This window comes from Peromyscus californicus, unplaced genomic scaffold, assembly GCF_007827085.1.
Source record: "Peromyscus californicus insignis strain IS unplaced genomic scaffold, ASM782708v3 Scaffold_20__1_contigs__length_68692818, whole genome shotgun sequence".
NCBI lineage: Eukaryota > Metazoa > Chordata > Mammalia > Rodentia > Cricetidae > Peromyscus > Peromyscus californicus.
In genome coordinates, this window is record NW_026294503.1 from 30,678,716 (window position 1) to 30,698,528 (window position 19,813).

Here is a 19,813-nt window from a genome sequence, read left to right on the forward strand (position 1 = left end):
ACTATAAAAAACTTGTCAACAACCACCAAAAATAATAATGAGAATTCTTTCAGCTGGTAGCCTTGTCATAATACAAAACTTACAAAAATTTGCCCAAGAACTAAAAAAGAAAAATCCATTAACAAACACCCAAACAACAATGGAAAATACTATCAGCCAGACTTGGAGTTGAACACCTGTAATCTTAGCACTCAGGAGATGGAGGCAGGAGAATCAGGATTTCAAGGTCATCCTTGTCTGCATACTGAATTGGAAGATAGTATGGCATAATTTGGATCACATCTCAAAAAGCCAAAAAAACAAGATGAGGAGGAAGAGGAGGAGGAAGAGGAAGATGAGGAAGAGGAAGAAAAGGAAGAAGAGAGGATATTATCTAATAGCCTCATTTTTTAAAAAAACAAGGATTTCCCATATCTTAAACTAGAAAGATTTAATTCTAAAGAAAATACCTAAATAAATTAAGCATGATAAAAGTCACAATTTTGCTCTTATCTTTATTGCCACTCTTTTTCCAAGCTCATGCCCATAAGCTAAAATTTCTCAGTTTGAAAATCTAGATTCTGCATATGAGAGAGAAAACACAGTATTTGGTTTTTTTGTGAGTCTGTCTTGTTTTGTTTAACATAATGAACTCCAGTTCCATCCATTTTCCTCCAAATGTCATGGTTTCATTATTGTTTACAGCCGAATAAACTTCCACTGTGTTTGTGCCTCAATCTCTCTCTCTCTCTCTCTCTCTCTCTCTCTCTCTCTCTCTCTCTCTCTCTCTCCTCTATCCTTCCCTTTCTGTCTCTGAATGTTTATTTATAGGACATGAATTTAATGAGGAGATGAGGGAAGGGAGAGACCCATTACTTTAGTGATATATATATATATACTCCCCATTTTTTGCCTGTGAAGGCAACTAAATGCCAATGTTTTAATCCCTTACTTTGATTTGCAGAAGACTGAGGCCAGAAGGAAAGGGCTGTTGATTTCAGGCATGAACAATTACTTGAGGGAGGGCATGGTGTGTGACTCAGGCTGGTGAGAATCTACTGCTACCAACCTGAGGTATAGAGCCAGCCTCCTTGTTGACTATGGTGAGGAATGAAGGAAAGAGATTGGGCAGGATATGCTTTGGTCTAAGAATCTGTATTGTCTGTATTACTGGCAGGCTTGCTAGCCTCATCACCTTGGATAACATCCTGAAAACACTGATAAGTGAGTTTTAGTTCTATATATATGACAAGGACAAAAGAATGTACCTTGTCCTTAATGTGTAAGAGAGGAAACATGGCTCTTAGCAGTGTCAATGACAGCTGATGCCTGGGAGGAGCTTTCTCTGTGTTCAACCATGCTGCTTCGTATCTTTCACTTTGAGCCTCACACACACAGGACAAGTAGCTGTCACCTCTGCTCTATTTGTAGGAAAGACATAGGATGAAACATATAGAAAATCCCCCAGATCAGAGATGAACTGGCTCAGTCTTCCCCTCAGCAAGTGTGCTGCTCAACAACTCCCAGTCAGTCATATCCCCATGTATACTGAAGTGACAATGTTTTGGAAAATCTAAGCCAGGAAAGGATGGGATAGTAAGCACAAAGCATGCACCACATGCCAAAGGTGTGTTACACTCATCCCATTCATTTCAAATCATCTTTACAACTGCCTTCTGAGCTGTGACCCACATGGATGATCTTCAGGCTTCAGGAGGCAAAGTCCATGCCACTGTTAAGAGATAGGCAGGGAATTCAAGCCGATGACTGTCTGACTCTGGAGCTCAGTGAATGTTCTCCAGTTAATTCCAAGAATTATAGGACAGTACAGAATGGCAGATCCCCTGACAAAAATATGTTTTGAGAGAAGATCGCATAAAATGACTTAATACCCCTTTGGAGAAGACACTGAACAATTTTCACTTCTGGGGTCCATTTTTTTTGGTAAACAAGAGATAAAGCCGTCAGCTTTCTTCAAAATCTATAGGCTCTAAGTAAATGGGAATATCTCATTTATCTATCTATCTACTATCTATCTATCTATCTATCTATCTATCTATCTATCTATCTATCTATCATCTATCTATCTATCTATCATCTATGTATCCATTCATTATCTATCATCTATTTGTGTGTATATATGCATATTTTATATATAAAATAAAATATATAGCATATGGTATATATTTCATACATATATGTATAAAAGGAAATATGCTAATATGCACACATCTATATGTATGTATGTATGTATATATATATGTATATATGAAAAATGACTGACTTCTTATCTGCCAAGTTCTGCCAGTTTTCAGACACATTTTTCTTAACATGTTTGATGAGCTGTCAGATGACTTCATCAAATGTTCCAAATAAATTCTATCAGAGACTGCTTTAAAAGCTCACACTAGAGAAGACAGGCCGCTTTGGAAAACGATGCTTAAAAAGTAAAGTAGGATAAGGTCCATCTTCCATTTAAAGTCAGTCTTATTATATAATCTTTCCTTCCCATCTCAATTGGCTTAATATCATAAAGATCTTGAAAATCCAGAGTTGATTAAATTACGTATGTAGATAGTAGATGAAAATTGGGGAATGCATATCAAAGATAGTTATACATTTTTGGAAGGAGTTAAAATTTTAGAAGTATATACAGTGCTATTATATATTTGATGTTTTGGTTATATTAAAAACAAGTGTTTATTTGAGTTACAGAAAAAAACTGCAAAATGAAAAAATTCTCAAAACTAATGTACTTTAAAAATAGACATAAAAATCATGACAAACTAACAATATTTTGTCTAATTTTATCTTATTGGAATCAGAGAGTGATGTGTGAATATATTGTCCTAGTAAAACATAAACTATAGAAAAAGCTAAAGTCCCTTTGGACACCCATTTTCTGTCACACACCTAGTGCCTTGGGAGCCCGACTTCCAGCAATCTTTAGAGGGCAGGTGCATAGGTACACATATGCTCTGTGTTTTATGATCTTTGTCATGAATTTATCACACCATGTTTGGAGGTATAAACTTGATTTTTTCCCTATATAATGTTTTGTCAAATCATAGAGATGCCATCTCATTAGAAATTGATTGATCAGCTCTCCACAGTGTTTTTCCTTATTGTTAAAAGACTGATGTTGCTTCCCATTTTGGCAGAAGTTTAAGAAAGTTTTAAGATCCTAATGATGCATTGGTATTACAATATAACATCCTTTCTTCATAGTAGTGTTGGTATACTCATATATACTTTTCCTCTGTTCCTACTTTGAATGAGGAAAAGTTAGGTAAGGGGTTTGTTATTTTAAAAGATCAGATACTAGAATTACCAAACTTTGTCGATTGCAATATCAATAGTTCAAACACTCTAAGCCTAGCAGCTTGAACCTTAAGGGCACTGTAGAATACACACTAAATGGAACTTTCATGGCCAACTTGAAAGGAATTCCTGCATTTCGATAATGCAGTGAAACAATGGGGGCAGTGTAAGGTGCTTGGTGAGGTAGGTTCTCTTGGATGTCTCTGTGACTCAAATCCAAGAGAAAATACCAACAGACGGCAACTTGAGTCTTATAGGACTCCAGAAGACATAAGATAAATGCAAGCTCAATTCCCTTTTATATAACAGCAGAACCTGGAACCCAGCGAGGCAGGGACTTGCCTAAGGCGGAGGACAGAAATAGTCGAAGGGAAGTTTCCTTATTTCGAAGCAAGTAGAATCGTTTTCACTGGCAGAGTTTGTCAAACTCTTCAGGCAAGGTGCTGAGGCCCTTAAGGTGTGGGAAGGGGAAAGATGGCTGACTGGAAGTTACAGACCATGAATATGAGTAGTTTTGTTAATGGAACTCAGCTGAGACACCACATGTGTTATTTAATTTATTCTTCATTTTGATTTTGGTAGGAAACGGAGACTCAAGAGAGATTGCCTACCAGGGAATATCCAAACCAAGCCTATGCCTGCATCTCATCTTTCAAGGCATCCTGTATGAGTAGAGATACCTTAGTGTTTCATCCTCTTTTCCCTAATGTATGCCTGAGGTTGGTAGTAAGGAGCCTCTCCTGGTCTGCACTTGAGTTATAAATCATAACTATGAATAGCTCTGGATAACTTACTTCTTTGACTCTTGGTCTCTTTGTGTATAAGGCAGGAACAATAAGGACTTCCTTTCAGGCTGGTTGTGAGAACACTATAACTTAATCTGAGGAAAAACATTCTTTCCACCAGAGAAAGCAATCACTCGGCAATGGTGGTTTATGAATGGTTAATATTCTTACAAAAATTGGTAAGTTCATTCCATGATACTCATTTTTGGTGTGTGTACGTTTTGATGTTTGAGTGTGTGCACATGTGTGTGCATGCATGTGGAGGCCAGAGGTCAGTCTTGAGTCTTCCTTAGTTTACTCATGCATGTATTGAGACAGGGTCTCTCACTGAGCCCAGAATTCACCAACTCAGTTAGGGCAGTTGACTAGCAAGCTCCAAAGAGCCACCTGTCTTGATTTCATCAGTGCTGGGATTATAAGTGCACACTGCTATTCCTAGCTTTTAAATGTGAGAGCTGGGGACCAAACTCAGGTCCCCACACTTGAATGGTGAGCACGTTATCAATTGAGCCACCTCCCCAGCCTCATTTCTTTAGAATCTTTTAATCAGATGCATGCCTTAGATAACAGTCTATGGCTTCCTGCACCCTTGGGTAATTGGCTGGCTATATATCCCCTATTTGCCCCCTCTTCCCCACTGCATATAAAATCACTAGGGTGAGAAGCCCAGGCTATGAAACAAAGTTCACACTTCTTAAAATGCTGCCCTTTCCCCTCGAATATTTGCTTCTCCTTTGTTCTTGAAGCTCACCTGTGACCAGCCTCTCCATGTCATTTGTGCTCTAGCAGTCTTGGATTTCTCAGAACTCCCTGAGGAAGCAGGGTGCTTTCACACTTTTTGCCTTTTCAGTGTATCTTATACTAAAAGCACTGACCTAGTCTGGAGATAGAGCCCTCATCTCTGGGTGCTGCCAGGTGGCTACTCCATTCCCAATCTTGATATTCTCTCCACTTCTCACCAGGATACTGTGCTGATCATTGTACTACACTGCTACAATGTTACGGATTAACCCCTTTTCTCTTGCAAGACTAGGAGATTCCTGGGAGAAGACACCGGCTTTCTCTTTCCAGAGTCTTGTGTTGTGTCCAGACATAACAAATAATAAATGGTGGAATAACTTGGATTAAATTAAACTTTGTAAGCTTTCTTTGGGTCAGTGTGTGTGTGTGTGTGTGTGTGTGTGTGTGTGTGTGTGTGTGTGTGTGTGTGTGTGTTTGGTGGTGATGGGGGGGCAGTTTCTATGACACAAGAAATTGACTTCGATCAATTTTTAATTCACACTGGGAATTATCTTTGTTCTTTTTGTCTTTGCAGAAAAAAAACACTTGGAACCCTATTAAAAAAGAGAATAAGAATGTGTAACTTACAGCACCATCACTGAGTCAATGATTAAAGGAAATGCCATATGTATATTTCCCCCTAAATGCTGGGTGCCAGGTAAAGTCAACACTCTTCCTGGGAGGAGACTTCAATTCCTGCAAGTTGCCTATCTACTGGTTGTCCATTAACATCAACTAAGAGTTTAGGTAACTGGGCAGACCCCTGTCCACCTCTTTTCTCACTTCTTTCATGTCCTATCTTGCACTTTCCCTTCCCACTATTGCTTCCGGTTTCTCTCTGTCTGTGGAGATACATCTCTGCTCTTGAGCTCCTCACTGCATGAAATACTCTTCTTCACTTTGCTAATTGGTCTCTCAATTATGTATAAGACTTTCCATTTTGACACATGTGTGCAGTCATGCAACCATCATAAACAAGATACAAAGCTGCCATGTCACTCCCAGACTTACCCTACTGCAGGCTCCTTTGATAACAACCTGTCCATTCCCATTCTAGCTCTCCTTCTATCTATGTGTCTGTTTCTTTTGTCTCTGTCATTTTGTCTTTTATAGAATCTTATGAGGAGAGCTATAAAATCTCCACGTCTTGTATCTAATTTCTCTTGGCATACTGTATCTGCACTTCATTATTGCTATGTGTATCTTTCTCTTCATTGCTAAACAGTATTGCATCAAATTATATTTGTTTATTTCACTTTTGAGAATCAAACTTCAGAGTCATTTTCTCTGGGAAATGTTCTCTGATAGAAAGGTTACATTCTGCCTCTGTGGTTCCAGAGCATTCCAGGGTTAACAAGCGTAGGGTAACACACTTAGTGTACTGACTACTCACCCTTGTATTTTCAACCAGACTTAACTTTAAGAAAGAAGACGGACATTCATCATTCTCATGTAGTGACTTGACAGTACCTAGTGGCTGCTCATATGCAGCTATGACAGGATCTCTCTTGAAATGTGGAAGCCTCAAATTTGGAATTCTGTAAGTGAATTTCTTCTTGACACAGTGTTATTTAATTCTCACTATGGCTCCAGAAGTCATAACTGTTGTGTATACATCACAAAGCAGGAACTTGAGTTATTCTTATTTGAACCCGAAGCCCAGTCTTAAGTGCAATGTGACAGTGTTATTCTCCTATCATGTGAGTGAATCCATGAACACAACCTGTGTTTTGATCATAGATGCTCATCTCATCTCCTCTATTTTCTTGCTTAGCTATGATTAAGGCAGCTGAAATACAAAGGTAGTGTCTTCTTAGCTAAAACACAGCTCTTAAGTTAGGTCAACCACAACAGTGGTGGGATGGCCCAGCACATCACTGGTTCTTGAAAACAGGCTAATTCACTGCAGATGGCCAGAGCTGGCTAGGAAACTTCAGCATACCAGCTCTGAGCCTGCAGCTGGAGGGCACCTGGCCTTGTGAAGGGAACATGGACAGCAGACAGAAAAGACCAGTTTGATTATCACTCAACCAGCTGTCTGTCTTTCAATGGGAAAATCAATCGGAGACACCTCCCACCCGAGACTTATAAACAAGTAACATTGGCCTCCAGGGTGTGAGAGGGTCAGGGTTCTGTGCCTGGGGACAGGATGCAGAATGGTAATGGCACTGGACATGAAGGTTGACTCCTTTCCTCCCTAATTCCACATGCAGGCCCTCACTTCTGCAAGGACTAGGTTGGAATTAAATGCAACTCACATGGGCCAGCCGGTCAAATCTGGCAAAGAGCTCGTTGAGCATCCTGACCAGCTCCTGAGCGGACAAGGTCGTAGAGAGGTTGGTAAATCCTTTGACATCTGCGAAAAGAATACTAAACAACGGGGAAGGAAAAGGTGGGGAAAGGCGGATTAATATTTTCATCCATTCTGGGAGACACATAAACTCTATTCAAATCACTCAACCATGTCTGTGGTCTGAGATCTTAGCTCTCTGCCTCAGATGTTAAAAGGAATGCTTCAGTATTTATACAATGACAGAGGGTCAACTTTGAGATCAGGATGGACAAAAGGATAGCCGAAACCCAATTGTCCTGGTCCTGTGTTGTAAACCACCCCCAAGAGGTCAGTAGGAGGACACCCATTTGTGATGACATTTTATGATTTATCTCTGTAGATGTCGCAAACACAGAATAAAACAGACCTGGCGGGAGGAGAGAACACAGGACCTCCTCACCCGCTGAGTCCTCTTGGCATGTGGTCTACCCTCCTTGTCAGACAACTAGAAGTAGGTTTCCCCCAAAATGAGGAGCTAAGGTGGCAACACTGGAGACCTTGGCAGAATGATTAGCTAAAACACTCACAGTCCTATGGATTTCAGTGATGCCGAGTCTTACTCTATGCATCTGACTTTGGACAGGAAAGGGGTAGAGTCCACCCAAGCATTCTACAAGCGAGGCACTGCATGACCACTGTCTTGGTCAATCTGCTCCTCTACCTGGTGGGGCTAGCACTGCTATTTCCGTGCTAGTGGCATGTAACAGAGCTGGTACTGTCATCAGCAGTCAGTGCCCCATGCATCTTGCCATGCCATTTCAGGGCCTCAGAATGGAAGGATGGATGCAAAACAGGACATCTTATTTGATTATTGCTTGTGTTTCACCCTCTGGAAAACATCAAGTTTGTTCTATGCCCTGTCTGACTTGGTCCTTTCTATTAAAATCTTACATGTTCTTCATGACCTCCCTCATATATTATGAATGAACATTTGTAGGTACATCTCCAGCTGATGTACCTGCCACACCCACCCTCTAGTATCTTACCAATTGTGTGCCCCCTCTTTCCATGACACTTAACAACAACACATTGACACATGGTTCAGTGGGTTCCATCTATTAGTTACAAAATAAGACAAAATTCATCTCTGGGTTCCACCTACCCATAACACAGCCAGCTTCATTACAGGTTTTCTGAGTCCAAATAGTGGAACTACTCAATATTAAGTCCTTCTTTTCCAGAGTGTGGGCTGTTTTAACTGGAGAACCTCAGACCCCTGTGGATCCACAGAAGCAAGTGTGCTTCATCAAGGGCCCTGAGAGAGTGCTATGCACTGTAAAGATGAACTAACTCCTGCTTCAGTCACATGGTGCAAAAAAGGGTTGGTGATTGACAGAAGCAGCCCCCAGGGCATTGCTTTCATTCCATTTATCATTCTGTTTCACCCAGGTGCTGGACTCAAGGTCAAACGGTCTCTTGACTCTATACGTAAACTTAGAATCTTCCAATGGGTGTAACTGCACCCTTTGCTGGTAGGAGGCATTAATCATACAACATATAATGAGACTTAGAAAATGTACAGGAGATAATTTTTAGCCAACACTCATCAAATGAACACTGAAAACTAAAACAACAGTAGAGAAGGGAGAATAAACAAGGTAGGTTGCTATGCCGAGGGCGGCAAGATTAGAAATAATTTTAAAAATGCTCCTAATGCCAGTGCAGGTGGCTCTGGGGGCTAGGGAGGGGGTGTAGCAACCGGTCTGGCTTTGTTCTCAGACACCGGCTAAGAAAGAGCCTCCTCTTCTTTCCTTTTTTCTGGTCTTATTTTAGCATCCAGTGGCCTCCAAACAGGCAGGCATCCTCCTGCCACCAGTAGACTTTATCCTTCTAGCACCAAGAGTCTACGGCTGCAGGCATTTCGCTGCTCTCTCTTGGAGAGGAGTGAGTCTTAGGGCCCATGATGCCCACAGAATTCTCTTTTAGAAACTGCTTCTATAGCCCTGGGGCATGGAGAATTCAGGGTAGGAGGCCACATGCTCATTTGGAGTGGTGTGAACTCCTGGAAAAGAGATCCCATTCCAAGATGTGTTGAGTAAACTCAAGAGACAGAGTAAAATGCTGTACGTGTGTCCTTTTAAAGGTAGTTTTTCATTTCTTTCTCTATGGTGATAGGCACTTTTATATGTTACATATTTTATTATATATATGGATCATATATATGGAGATATATATATATATATATATATATATATATATATATATATATACCCATCAAACACTGACTTATTTGCTTATTATCTTCCACAAAAAGCCATCCAAATTCTGCTCTGTCTGGGCCTGCCTTGATTGTCAAGCTGCTTTGTAATATACCAGGGAAATATAGCAGAAAACCAGTTATCATCTGTACATCTCAAAGCTCAGCCTTAGCTAGAGCAGATCCCTTGTCCAGTGTTCATGTTTCTACTTTGTAAATCTGGCTGACCCACATCAGCTAGGACCAGAAAAACCACCTCTTCCAGAAAAGCTTCTCTATACCCCACCTCATCCTCTACTTTCTTACTCCTCATCAGTCCCTTACAAAATGATCAATTATCATCCTTCACACACTTAACAATAAAACTCTCCACTGTGTTGGGTAAGATACTGTGATCTAGAAGCAGTATTGATGATCTCCTTTTTGTTTTCCAGAGCCAAAGTTCTGTGTGTATGTACCTCTCACTGGGGTTGCTTTTTGAAAAGCTTGCTTGGCAAACTCCAGGGTCCAAATCAGGGTTGTTGCTATGGCTGCTAAGGGTCTGCTCAGAGTCATGGTTTCTGTGGGACAGTGCACTGAATTTGTGTCATCAGTACCAGGCAGAGAATATGCACAGGTGTGCTAGGAGCTACTATTACTTGCCACCAAAGCGGAAAAGAAAGTGTCTGTGTGTTTCATTTTAGGAGCTCATCAATATAGGGACTTTCATCCAATGCTGGGAAATCTTGTCTTACGAGATTTGGTAGGAGGGAAATGCAATTCTATTGTGTAAGCTGAAAATGTCAGATGCTAGTTTTCCTGGCTTTTCTAGAAAATGACTAGGCTTAACCAATTGTACACGTTTGCCTCAGGCTTTAACTTGAGATGCAAGAAGAAGAAGAAGAAGAAGAAGAAGAAGAAGAAGAAGAAGAAGAAGAAGAAGAAGAAGAAGAAGAAGAAGAAGAAGAAGAAGAAGGAGGAGCAGAGGTAGCAACACCCTACCTATGAGGAATGGTGGCACTCTGTATCAGGACAGTGGTTTTTCCCATAAGTAGTCTAATCAGAGACCATTGCAGTGGCACCCTATGTGGCCTAGTGTTCTGATGTGATTTTTGAGCTATTTGTCTGGCTTTGTGGCCTTTCTTCATTCCAGCCCATTTCCCCAGTCAGCTTTTCTACCCTTCTCCAGTTTTTCTGTGAGTTGTGGTGTAGCCTCCCAGTGCATTTTAAATCATCCAGGGACTGATTGTTTGCAGCTAGGAAGTATTTCTGAAATAATCTACAATATACCTGATATGCAACTAGATTTCTAAACCTATGTTTTGTATATCTATATTCATCCACATCATCCACAGAAAAAACACTGCAAGATAGATGTCAAATCATCTATTTCACAGATAGACACTGAAATCAAAATAAATGGATTATTCAAGGCCACATACAAGGAAAAGTCAAAATTAAGATCTAAATTAAGGTTTTTATTACTATGGAGGCAACTATCTAGATTTCAGTATCTGCTACACATACTATTATGCTGAGCACAAAGAGGGTACTAACAAACAGATGGACTGATAGATGGGTGGATGGATGGGTAGGCAGGTGGGGAAGTGGATGAATGGATGAGTAGTCGGAAGAGTGAACAGATTCACAGGTGGGTGAATGTATTAATATATGCAAGTATGGTTGCTTACAAAACAATATGTTTGTAGAGGAAAAGGAGCTGCATCCTTCTTTGGGATGATTTGAAAATGCCACGAGGAATATATGGAGGAGATGTAAGTGATTATAAGTGATGTTCCCAAGTGGCATTTTGGGATTTCTTTTTATCATCTTCTAAAGGGATTTTGAATTTAAAATACAGCAAACTAAATTTTTAGGACTGAAATAAATCAATCAGCAAAAATAATCAAATTCTCTGACATTTCTTTCCAGCTTCCACATGGAAATGTAGATGTCTCTGATGAATTAGCATGACTTAATAGATTAATCAGGTAAATGAAGGACTCAAAGCAGCATGATGAGAGCAGCAGGCACATACGGATCATGGATCCCGTGGAGACCAGGGTAGGATGTCACATCCTCACCTGACATTCTCATAGCGATGAATGTAGATGCGGTGGAACTGATGCTGCAGGTGCTCATCCTCCACGTTGGTCATGTCATTGATCATTTCCAGGACGACAAACCTGGGAAGCACAGACAGCACAAGCCGCTCCTAGAAGAAGCAAGATGGGCAAGCTTGTTAGGCTGACCGGTGAGTCATGCATAGGTTGAGGGTAGAGGTGTAGAAGTCCCAGGCCTCTTATATTTCTGGAGGAGTTGCTAATTTTCTGTCATTCTATGAACATACAAGTGTTTGTTGAGTACTGATGGGTGTAGGGCCTACGGATGTGGTATTTACAGTCTAATAAGGAAAAGGGGGACCACATATTACACACCCGGAGACACTGATGCACATTGAAAAAATGTGATGAGGGACATGGAAGAACACAAAAGGTCATAAAAGAATGAGATAGTCGATGATGTGATTCAAAGCAGGGATGATGAATGACCTTTTCTTGGAATGATGTGAGACCCGAGTGTTTGTAGTGAGCCATTTTCATGTGAGGACAAAGAGAAATCTAGAAAGAATAAGCAGTTAATGCAATGCTCTCCAGCGTAATTGAGGGAAGATGTGAGTAAAGAGGGTGAACAAAGGGAGGGGGCAGTGATAGACAATGTGGAGAGACACATAGACAGCTCTTACAGCACAAGATGCTTGTATTTAATCCCAGTGATAACCAGGAGTTCAGTTAAAAATACTTCTTCACAGCTAAAAATACTTCTCTGACTGGTTTGGAGGATGGGTTGTGTGTGGGACCAAGGAAAGCGGCAAAGGGGTCAGTGGAGGAAGCTCCTGGAATGATGAGATGTTGTGCTTAAGAAAAGATCCACAAGGCTGGCCCAGGGAAAGAGGGTCTCACTGAGATGGCTGGATTCTGAGCCTGCTGATGGGAAGAATCTGCTACAGCTATGGAACCAGGGGATGCAGGAAGGAAAGCAGGCTTATGAGGCACCAACTCTTTTCTTAAAATAGTTTTTTTTTTTTTATTTAATGTGTTCCTTGACAAATTTGCACATCTGTATAATGCTTTGCTTCCTCTTACCCAACACTCTCTGACCACCCTCCTCCCCCGCTTCATGCCTATCAGCTCTCACTCTTCCCTCCATGTCCATTTCTCACAGTCAAGTCTTTTGTTTTGTTTTGTGACCCACCGAGTTTATCCAGAGACATGGATTTTGGAGCTACTCATTGAAGCCTAGTGGGCTCACCCATGGATACAGAAACAAAACAATGACTCCCCCCCCACCCTAGAATCCACCAGTAGCCAGGAGTTCTGTGATTTACTGTTGACAGGCTCAGGATTGTGCAGATACAGTGCAGCCTACCACAGAGACTCTTTACTGAAATAAAAAGTGAGACACACGCGGCTTGCAAATGGAGACCTGACATCTGATGTGATACAAGTCATGATAACAGTCATTATTATTGCAGAGAAAAGAAAGCCCTGGTTAACAACACAAACAAAATCCTTGTGTGGCAGAACCCAGCCTAGGGCCTGGATGCTGATAAATGGATGCAGACAGATGCATTCTAGTCACTATGGTTTTTAAGTGCTGCTATATGGCTTTTAAGCATTATCATTTATTATCTTATGTATACTCACAAGAGTCTGAATGTAAGTCTGCAGAAAACCCTCACCGAATGTACAAATTGAGTCTGGAAGTCATTTAATGTTTTACACAAGCTGAGTATCCAGGATACAATCCTTCTCCTTTTACTCCCTGCTGGGATTCTTATGGGATGGGGATGTTTCTGCATTCCGAGTCTCAAGGAGGGATTGAATCCTGTCCCCAACTGTAGTAGAGATATAGTATTACATAAGCTAAGTGATCTCTATGCCTTGGATCCCTAATTTGTTCAGAGGTGATATTACTGTCTATCTTGTGGGGTTGCTCTGAGAATTGATGAAGTGGAATTTACAAGGACCTGTCATTATTTCCTCTCCCTTTTCTCTACTCTACTTAATCCTGCCCCTCATACAAAGCACTTTATTAATGAAGTGCCCACTGAGTGCTGTATGATGATGCTTTTCCCCTCTCGAAAGCTGCCCCACGATGTGACTGAGAGGCGTACTTTTTTTTTTTTTTTTGCAAATGCCCCTACATCATGTCTTTTTCATGTTCACAAGTGTTAATTGTCAATTTCTCAGGTGCTTATGGTCCTGTTCATACAATTACTGCTGAATATGAGTAGGGACTAATCACGGTGTTGACAAGCGCTGGTGCTCAGGGTGGTGGGTGCTGTTTTAATTATGATGCCACTTGCACACTTGGCACAGCCTGGGTAAGAGGGAATAATGGAAAGAAAGCACACAGTTCACACACACCGGGTGGTCAGTTTACATAAGTGTTTGAGACTTAACCCTTTCATTGGTAGTTGCAGTAGGGGTGAGACCTAAGAACCAAAGTGACAGGAAGGGGGAAAGGCTTGCGTGAGAAGGAGAGTGGCACAGAGCAGGGGAAGGTGACGGGGCTGCATGCATAGAATGGCCCTGGTTTGTGAGACCTGAAAAGAGGCGGAGAAAAGTTACTCAGTCCTTCCAACGCACTCTTAAGATGCAGTTCCGTCCCTGAAACCCAAATCCATGTTCGTGAGATTCTTTCACGGATTCTGTGCTCTGACCATCCGGCAGAATGGCTGGCAGCTCTGTAAAGTCACGTGCTCTACCCCTCACAGACTCATTGAGTTGTATTCTAAGGCTAGTGTCAGGTAGGCAGAGTGGTTAAAGCTCTGAAGCTGTCTAGGATATCCAGGCCAGACAGACAGATGACACCTTAGACTTTATGTAGCTCATAATAGCTGATGTTTGTAGAAAAGACCAAAAACATGGCATTAATAAACTGATCACCTAAGATATCAATAACAGAGGACTCAAAACAACATACCTTCTAGAGTTCCATTTTCTACAAAATGTGTTCTAATCACCTCTCACCCACTCCACAAGGCTCTTTAAAACATATTAACTTGTTTTCATTTTTTTTTTTTTTTGGTCTTTCGAGACAGGGTTTCTCTGTGTAGCTTTGTGCCTTTCCTGGAACTCACTTGGTAGTCCAGGCTGGCCTCGAACTCACAGAGATCCGCCTGGCTCTGCCTCCCGAGTGCTGGGATTAAAGGCGTGCGCCACCATCGCCCGGCAACTTGTTTTCATTTTATGCATATGAATTATGTGTGAATTCCTGCATGTATGTATATGAACTTCATGTGTGTCTAATGCCCATAGAAGCCAGAGGAGGGCATTGAATTGCCTGGATGTAGAGCTATAAGGCAGCTTTGGGCCACCATATGGGCCCTGGGAACCAAACCCAGGTCCTCTGCAAGAGCAGCAAATGTTCTTAATTGTTCAGTCATATTTTGAGTTCCACAGCGTCTTTTAAAAATAACTCTTAGAGATAAAGAGATGGTTCAGCAGTTAATGGCACTGGCTGCTCTTCCAAAGGACCCAGGTTTGATTCCCAGTACCAACATGGCGGCTTATGGTCATCGGTACCTACAGTTGAGGGGCTCCAATGTCCTTTCCTGATCTCTTTGCACACCAGGCACCTTTTTGAGGCATATACATAGAGTCACTCATACACATATGCAACCCCTCTTAATTCAGGCAGCAGCTAGGTATTCCTGTGTCTTAGTTAAGGTTTCTATTACTGCGATGAAACACCGTGACCGAAGAGCAAGTTGGGGAGAAAAAGGCTTAATTGGCTTAAACTTCAGCATTGCTGTTCATCATTGAAGGAAGTCAGGACAGGAACTCAAAACAGGGCAGGATCTCGGAAGCAGAAGCTGATGTAGAAGCCATGGAGGGCAACTGCTTTCTGGCTTGCTTCCTCTGGTTTGCTTAGCCCAACTTCTTATAGAACCCAGGATCAGCAGCCCAGGGATGATTGATCACTAATTGAGAAAATAGCTTACAGCTGGATCTCATGGAGGCATTTCCTCAACTGAGGCTCTGTCCTCCCTGATGACTCTAACTTGTGTCAAGTTGACGCACAAAACCACCCAGTACACTGTGATAGGGGCTGAGTGTTTCAGTGAGGGCCCAGAGATTAAAAGCCTCAGTGCACTAAGGAATGTAGGGGATAGGCTCAATCAGGGTTCCTGATAGATGGGTAAGATTTCAAATATCTTTACTAATTATGGTATTAATTTAATCATTCACTCAACAAATAATTATTGAAAGCATCCTATGTGCCATCATAGTTCCAGATACAGGAGAAACCCAGGAAAAAGCTGGATCCTTTGGGGAGGTTTTCTACATAAAGCTAGACAGGATCCCTGGATGGCATGTTTGGGCAAGTACCCTTACTAGTCATCATTTATGCAGCTCCAATTACAACCACTGCAGGCTAGAAACTGAATTAACGGGGACCATCACACATCATCTCAAGTACCATTCACCATCACTGTATAGAGGGAATATTTAATTGTGGATCAACAAACAAGAACAGTAAAAACTTTTTATAGTCATGATAAAGACAGGGCAGTAATCTGGATTGTGAGACTCTTCTGGAAACTTCCTTTCACCTTGCCAGAGATACTCGTTTCTGGGAAAAAAAAAATATTCCCTCAAAACCTAGTTCTCCAAAGTAGGTACTTTAATTTTTTTGGAAATTAGAAGCACACAGTCTACCGAAACAAAGAATGCATGTGCTATCCTGTCCCCCTGACCTGCTACACACATTGTCAGACTTGGTGAGGTGAGACAGTTTTGTGTCCTCTATGGTGTGTTCTCAATGAGTGTCCATGGAACACTCGTTGCGGGTATTCTGGTTAGCACGTGGAGTCCCACTCTTCTTTGCACTGTAGGTCAAATCTCCTTTCCTTTGTGAAAGGGATTTTTAATCCACTCTGATATCATGCCCTTCTGTGTTGTTCTTTCTCACAGTACTTGTCACACCACAAGGTGCTACTCTGCGTATATGTCAACCGGTAAACTGAGCTCTTTGAGTTCATTTATTTTTTTGGTAGAGAAAGTGCACGCAGATGGCCATGCATTAAAGAGACTTCTGTAAATGCACACATGATAAATGGGCAAGTAAAACCTGGGTCTGAATATGGAACATTGGGATAAAGCAAAAAGGCCTGCAAAGAACCACACTGACCTCAAACAATCATATTCTAATGGCCTGGAGAATTTGAATCTCACCAGAGACAGGCTAAGATTTTCATTCCTCAACTTTTAAGTCTTGGGATGGTTGTTAGAAGTAACTTGGAAGCCTCTTCCTGTTTTGCTGGAGCTAAGCTGTAGCTGCTTTCAGGGTGAGATGTGGGGTGTTCTCTTCCTGAAAGCTAATGCAGGTTGGGAGGTCTGAATTATGCCTTTGGATGGTAGCATTCAGTGAGCGAGTGAAAGGCCTCAGGGAGCACCAGTATCCCATGGGAGCACCCATGGCAGTCCACACAGCCCCAGAAATGTGGGAACAGATCTGTTTATTCATGAGCAAAGCTTTATGAATACATAGGTGGTGAAAACAGCCACTTCAAGTGTTTAAAGGTTCAGCTTATAAATAACTGTAGTGAACTGAATAAATGAAAGATAATGTTGACTGCTCACTTTGGTGATTTCTTTAATCCAAGTTCATTTTCTCATGGAGGTATCTCCTTAGGTCCATCCTGAGATGCCCATACACTTCCGGCCTCCCTCTTCACATTGGTTCTTTTTTTAATTTTTTTTCATATTTAGTTGATTTCTTTTTCCCCTTAACACTCATTATGATTTAATTTTCTGTAGCTTTTATCTTTATCTTCAATAAAATCTTTGTTATTCAGAATTCCTGAGGCCAAGAAGATAAATGATGACAAATGACAGCAAGATGTAGTGGAAGGGAAGGGGAATGCTCACTGCTGGGGGGAGTGGAGCCACTACTGAAATCAGTGTGGAGGGTCTTCAAAAACTATAAATAGACCTATTATAAGTTCAGATAGTCAGTGTCTGAATATCTACCCAAAGGAATCTATAACTTACTCCAGAGGTACTTTCTTATCCACAGTCACTGCAGCTCTAGTCATAGTAGCCAGGAAACGGTAACAACCTGGATGCTCATCAACTGATGTACAGATAATGACAATGTGGTGCACATGCACAGTATGGTTCTATTCAGCTGTCAAGAAGAATGATACTGTGGAACCTGTAGGTAAGCAGATAGAAATGAAAGGAATACGGAGTGAGATAACCTAGAACCAGGAAGATGGAGGCTGCGTATTCTTTTTCTCTCGCATGTGGATCTTAGCTTAGAATCTTTGGGTTTGTGTGCTTAGCTCGGAGTATCTGTAGAAGTCAGGAAACTAGAAAGGGGAGGGATACAAGGAGTGAAGGGAAGAAATATATTAAGGGAAGTGGGAGAGTAGAAACATGTGGCATAAAGGTGAAAAGAGAAATAATGTGTGGATGTGGGTTAAGCAGGGAGGGGAGAGCATGAGAGAGTGTAGGGAAGGATAATTAGCACTAAGGATATTTGAAAAAGTCATATGGAAACAGACTATTTTATAGTGTTCCAAAACATACATATGTATACAAAGAGTTAAATGGAGTTATTCTCCACAGAGGATATTACTCTTCCCAGGAGCCATTAATTGTCATATCAAAAGCCCTTGTTAAGGATGCCTTCCTTCAAACTGTTCATCTTGGGGTGGGAGGGCAGAGGCTCTCCCCAAACAATAGTTATTTATCTGTAAAAGAAAGTATCTGTTTGTGTCAGTTGGAGCTGAGTTTGATGAGGGTTTATCTTTTGCTTCATCTATTCAACACCAATGATTCCAGTACATAGAAAGGTACCTAGAAAATATTAGGCCTCTAGTTTTGATCCATTATATGATTTTTTTAAATGAAGGGTTTTAATTGACTCTTGCTTTTCTGACCCACTTCTCTGTATGTAGTAACTGTGAAATAAAAGTATTTACTGCTTTAGTGTTGGAAAAGGCATTAGTATTTAATGATCATTAAAATATTTAACTAAACTATAAAAAATCAAAATGTATTAACATGCTGTTCTGTATTCAAGTAGATTGATAGAACTTTTCATTGATGCTCTCATATTATCTCCATTTGAATTAGCAATTACAGTGTTGATCTGTTGTCTGCAGAAATGTTCACGATAGTTTCTTAAATAAAGGTAAAGTGAGTGGGCATAAACTCAGAACTTACATGTTCCTTATTACCATTTTATCTTTGCATGAAATCTAATAGAACATAAAGCAGATGTAAAATTATAAGTCATAATTCCTTTAACAAGTTTCAGTGTCCCAAACTGCGATAGCTAATCAGAATTCAGTGGGGCATAGATAGAGCCTAATATGATCTTACTCAGTTTGGTGGGAGAAGTAGATATTAATGAAAAGATCGTAGAAATAATTATACAACTACATCTATTACTAGTGCAATTAAAGAGACATGCTTAATACACTGGGAGTCCGTAATGGGGGATGAGAGGGTGTGATTAACTTAGATGAGTGGTTAATTAATTGAAGTTCAGATATGTGCCTGAGAGTGTGTTCATGTGTGTGCTGGTGGTTGTGGAAAATCGTCCCAAGGGGAGATAAAAGCATGCATAAGGACTGACATAAAAAGGATGCCCTGCATATGTGAGATGCCAAAAGAAGGACCATGGATAGAGTACAGTAAAGTGAAGTACGTAAGGCAAAGTGCTGGAGCCAGTTAGGTCTTAATCTCAGAGTAACAAGAAACAGTAGACATTTTTCCTCTAAGGTTCAAAGATAGGATTTAACTCGGCTTCCCCTGCCTCTATATCATTCCGGCTATGATGGCAAACAGTCAATTCAGTGAAGTGGTTATTCTGGGGAGAGGCAGGCAGGAAGGGAATGAAATGGTCAGTGTAGTAGTCCAGACAAGAGAGTGTGTTAGATTAAATTCACCGTTGTAGGGTGGAGAAACATGGGCACCCAAAAAGCTTATCTGGAAGACTTGTATGAACAGAACCATGGAGGAGGAAAGAGGAGGACAGAAACTACTATATTTCTAGATTGGCCAAGGATGTGCCTTTTCTCTAACTAAATCGGCTTCCCAGAGGTAGGCATTCACTGCTGCTGTGAAGGGGCAGTGGGGGATGACTGTTAGGATGCATGGCTTACTGTACCAGGATTTGTCAATGACAAGTGTCACTAATGGACTCACAGTGACCACCACAGCTTTGCAGAACTGTGCAGTAGGCTTTTTGGTTGGATGGAGTTAATAATGAAAATTAAGCTTATTTGCTGTCATCTTGAAACAAATCATGATCTTCCCCTGACCTTTCCCCTTCTGCTGGTTTAATTTGACGATCTACTAAGGGGAAGGGTTTCCATGACCATCTATGCACAGGTAGACATGTCACACTAGGAGAAGC

At 41.1% G+C, this 19,813-nt stretch overlaps 1 protein-coding gene across 3 annotated transcripts in view; it reads right to left on the reverse strand.

The window, feature by feature from the left end:
• Adcy8 (adenylate cyclase 8) overlaps window positions 1–19,813 on the reverse strand; it is a 225,049-nt gene that overhangs the window by 117,712 nt on the left and 87,524 nt on the right. For all 3 annotated transcript variants that reach the window (XM_052747909.1, XM_052747908.1, XM_052747907.1), the window contains exons 3-4: window positions 11,458–11,588; window positions 7,124–7,235 (exon numbers count right to left, since the gene is read on the reverse strand). In XM_052747909.1, the coding sequence (XP_052603869.1) occupies window positions 7,124–7,235; window positions 11,458–11,588 (243 nt within the window). The remainder of the gene's footprint in view (window positions 1–7,123; window positions 7,236–11,457; window positions 11,589–19,813) is intronic.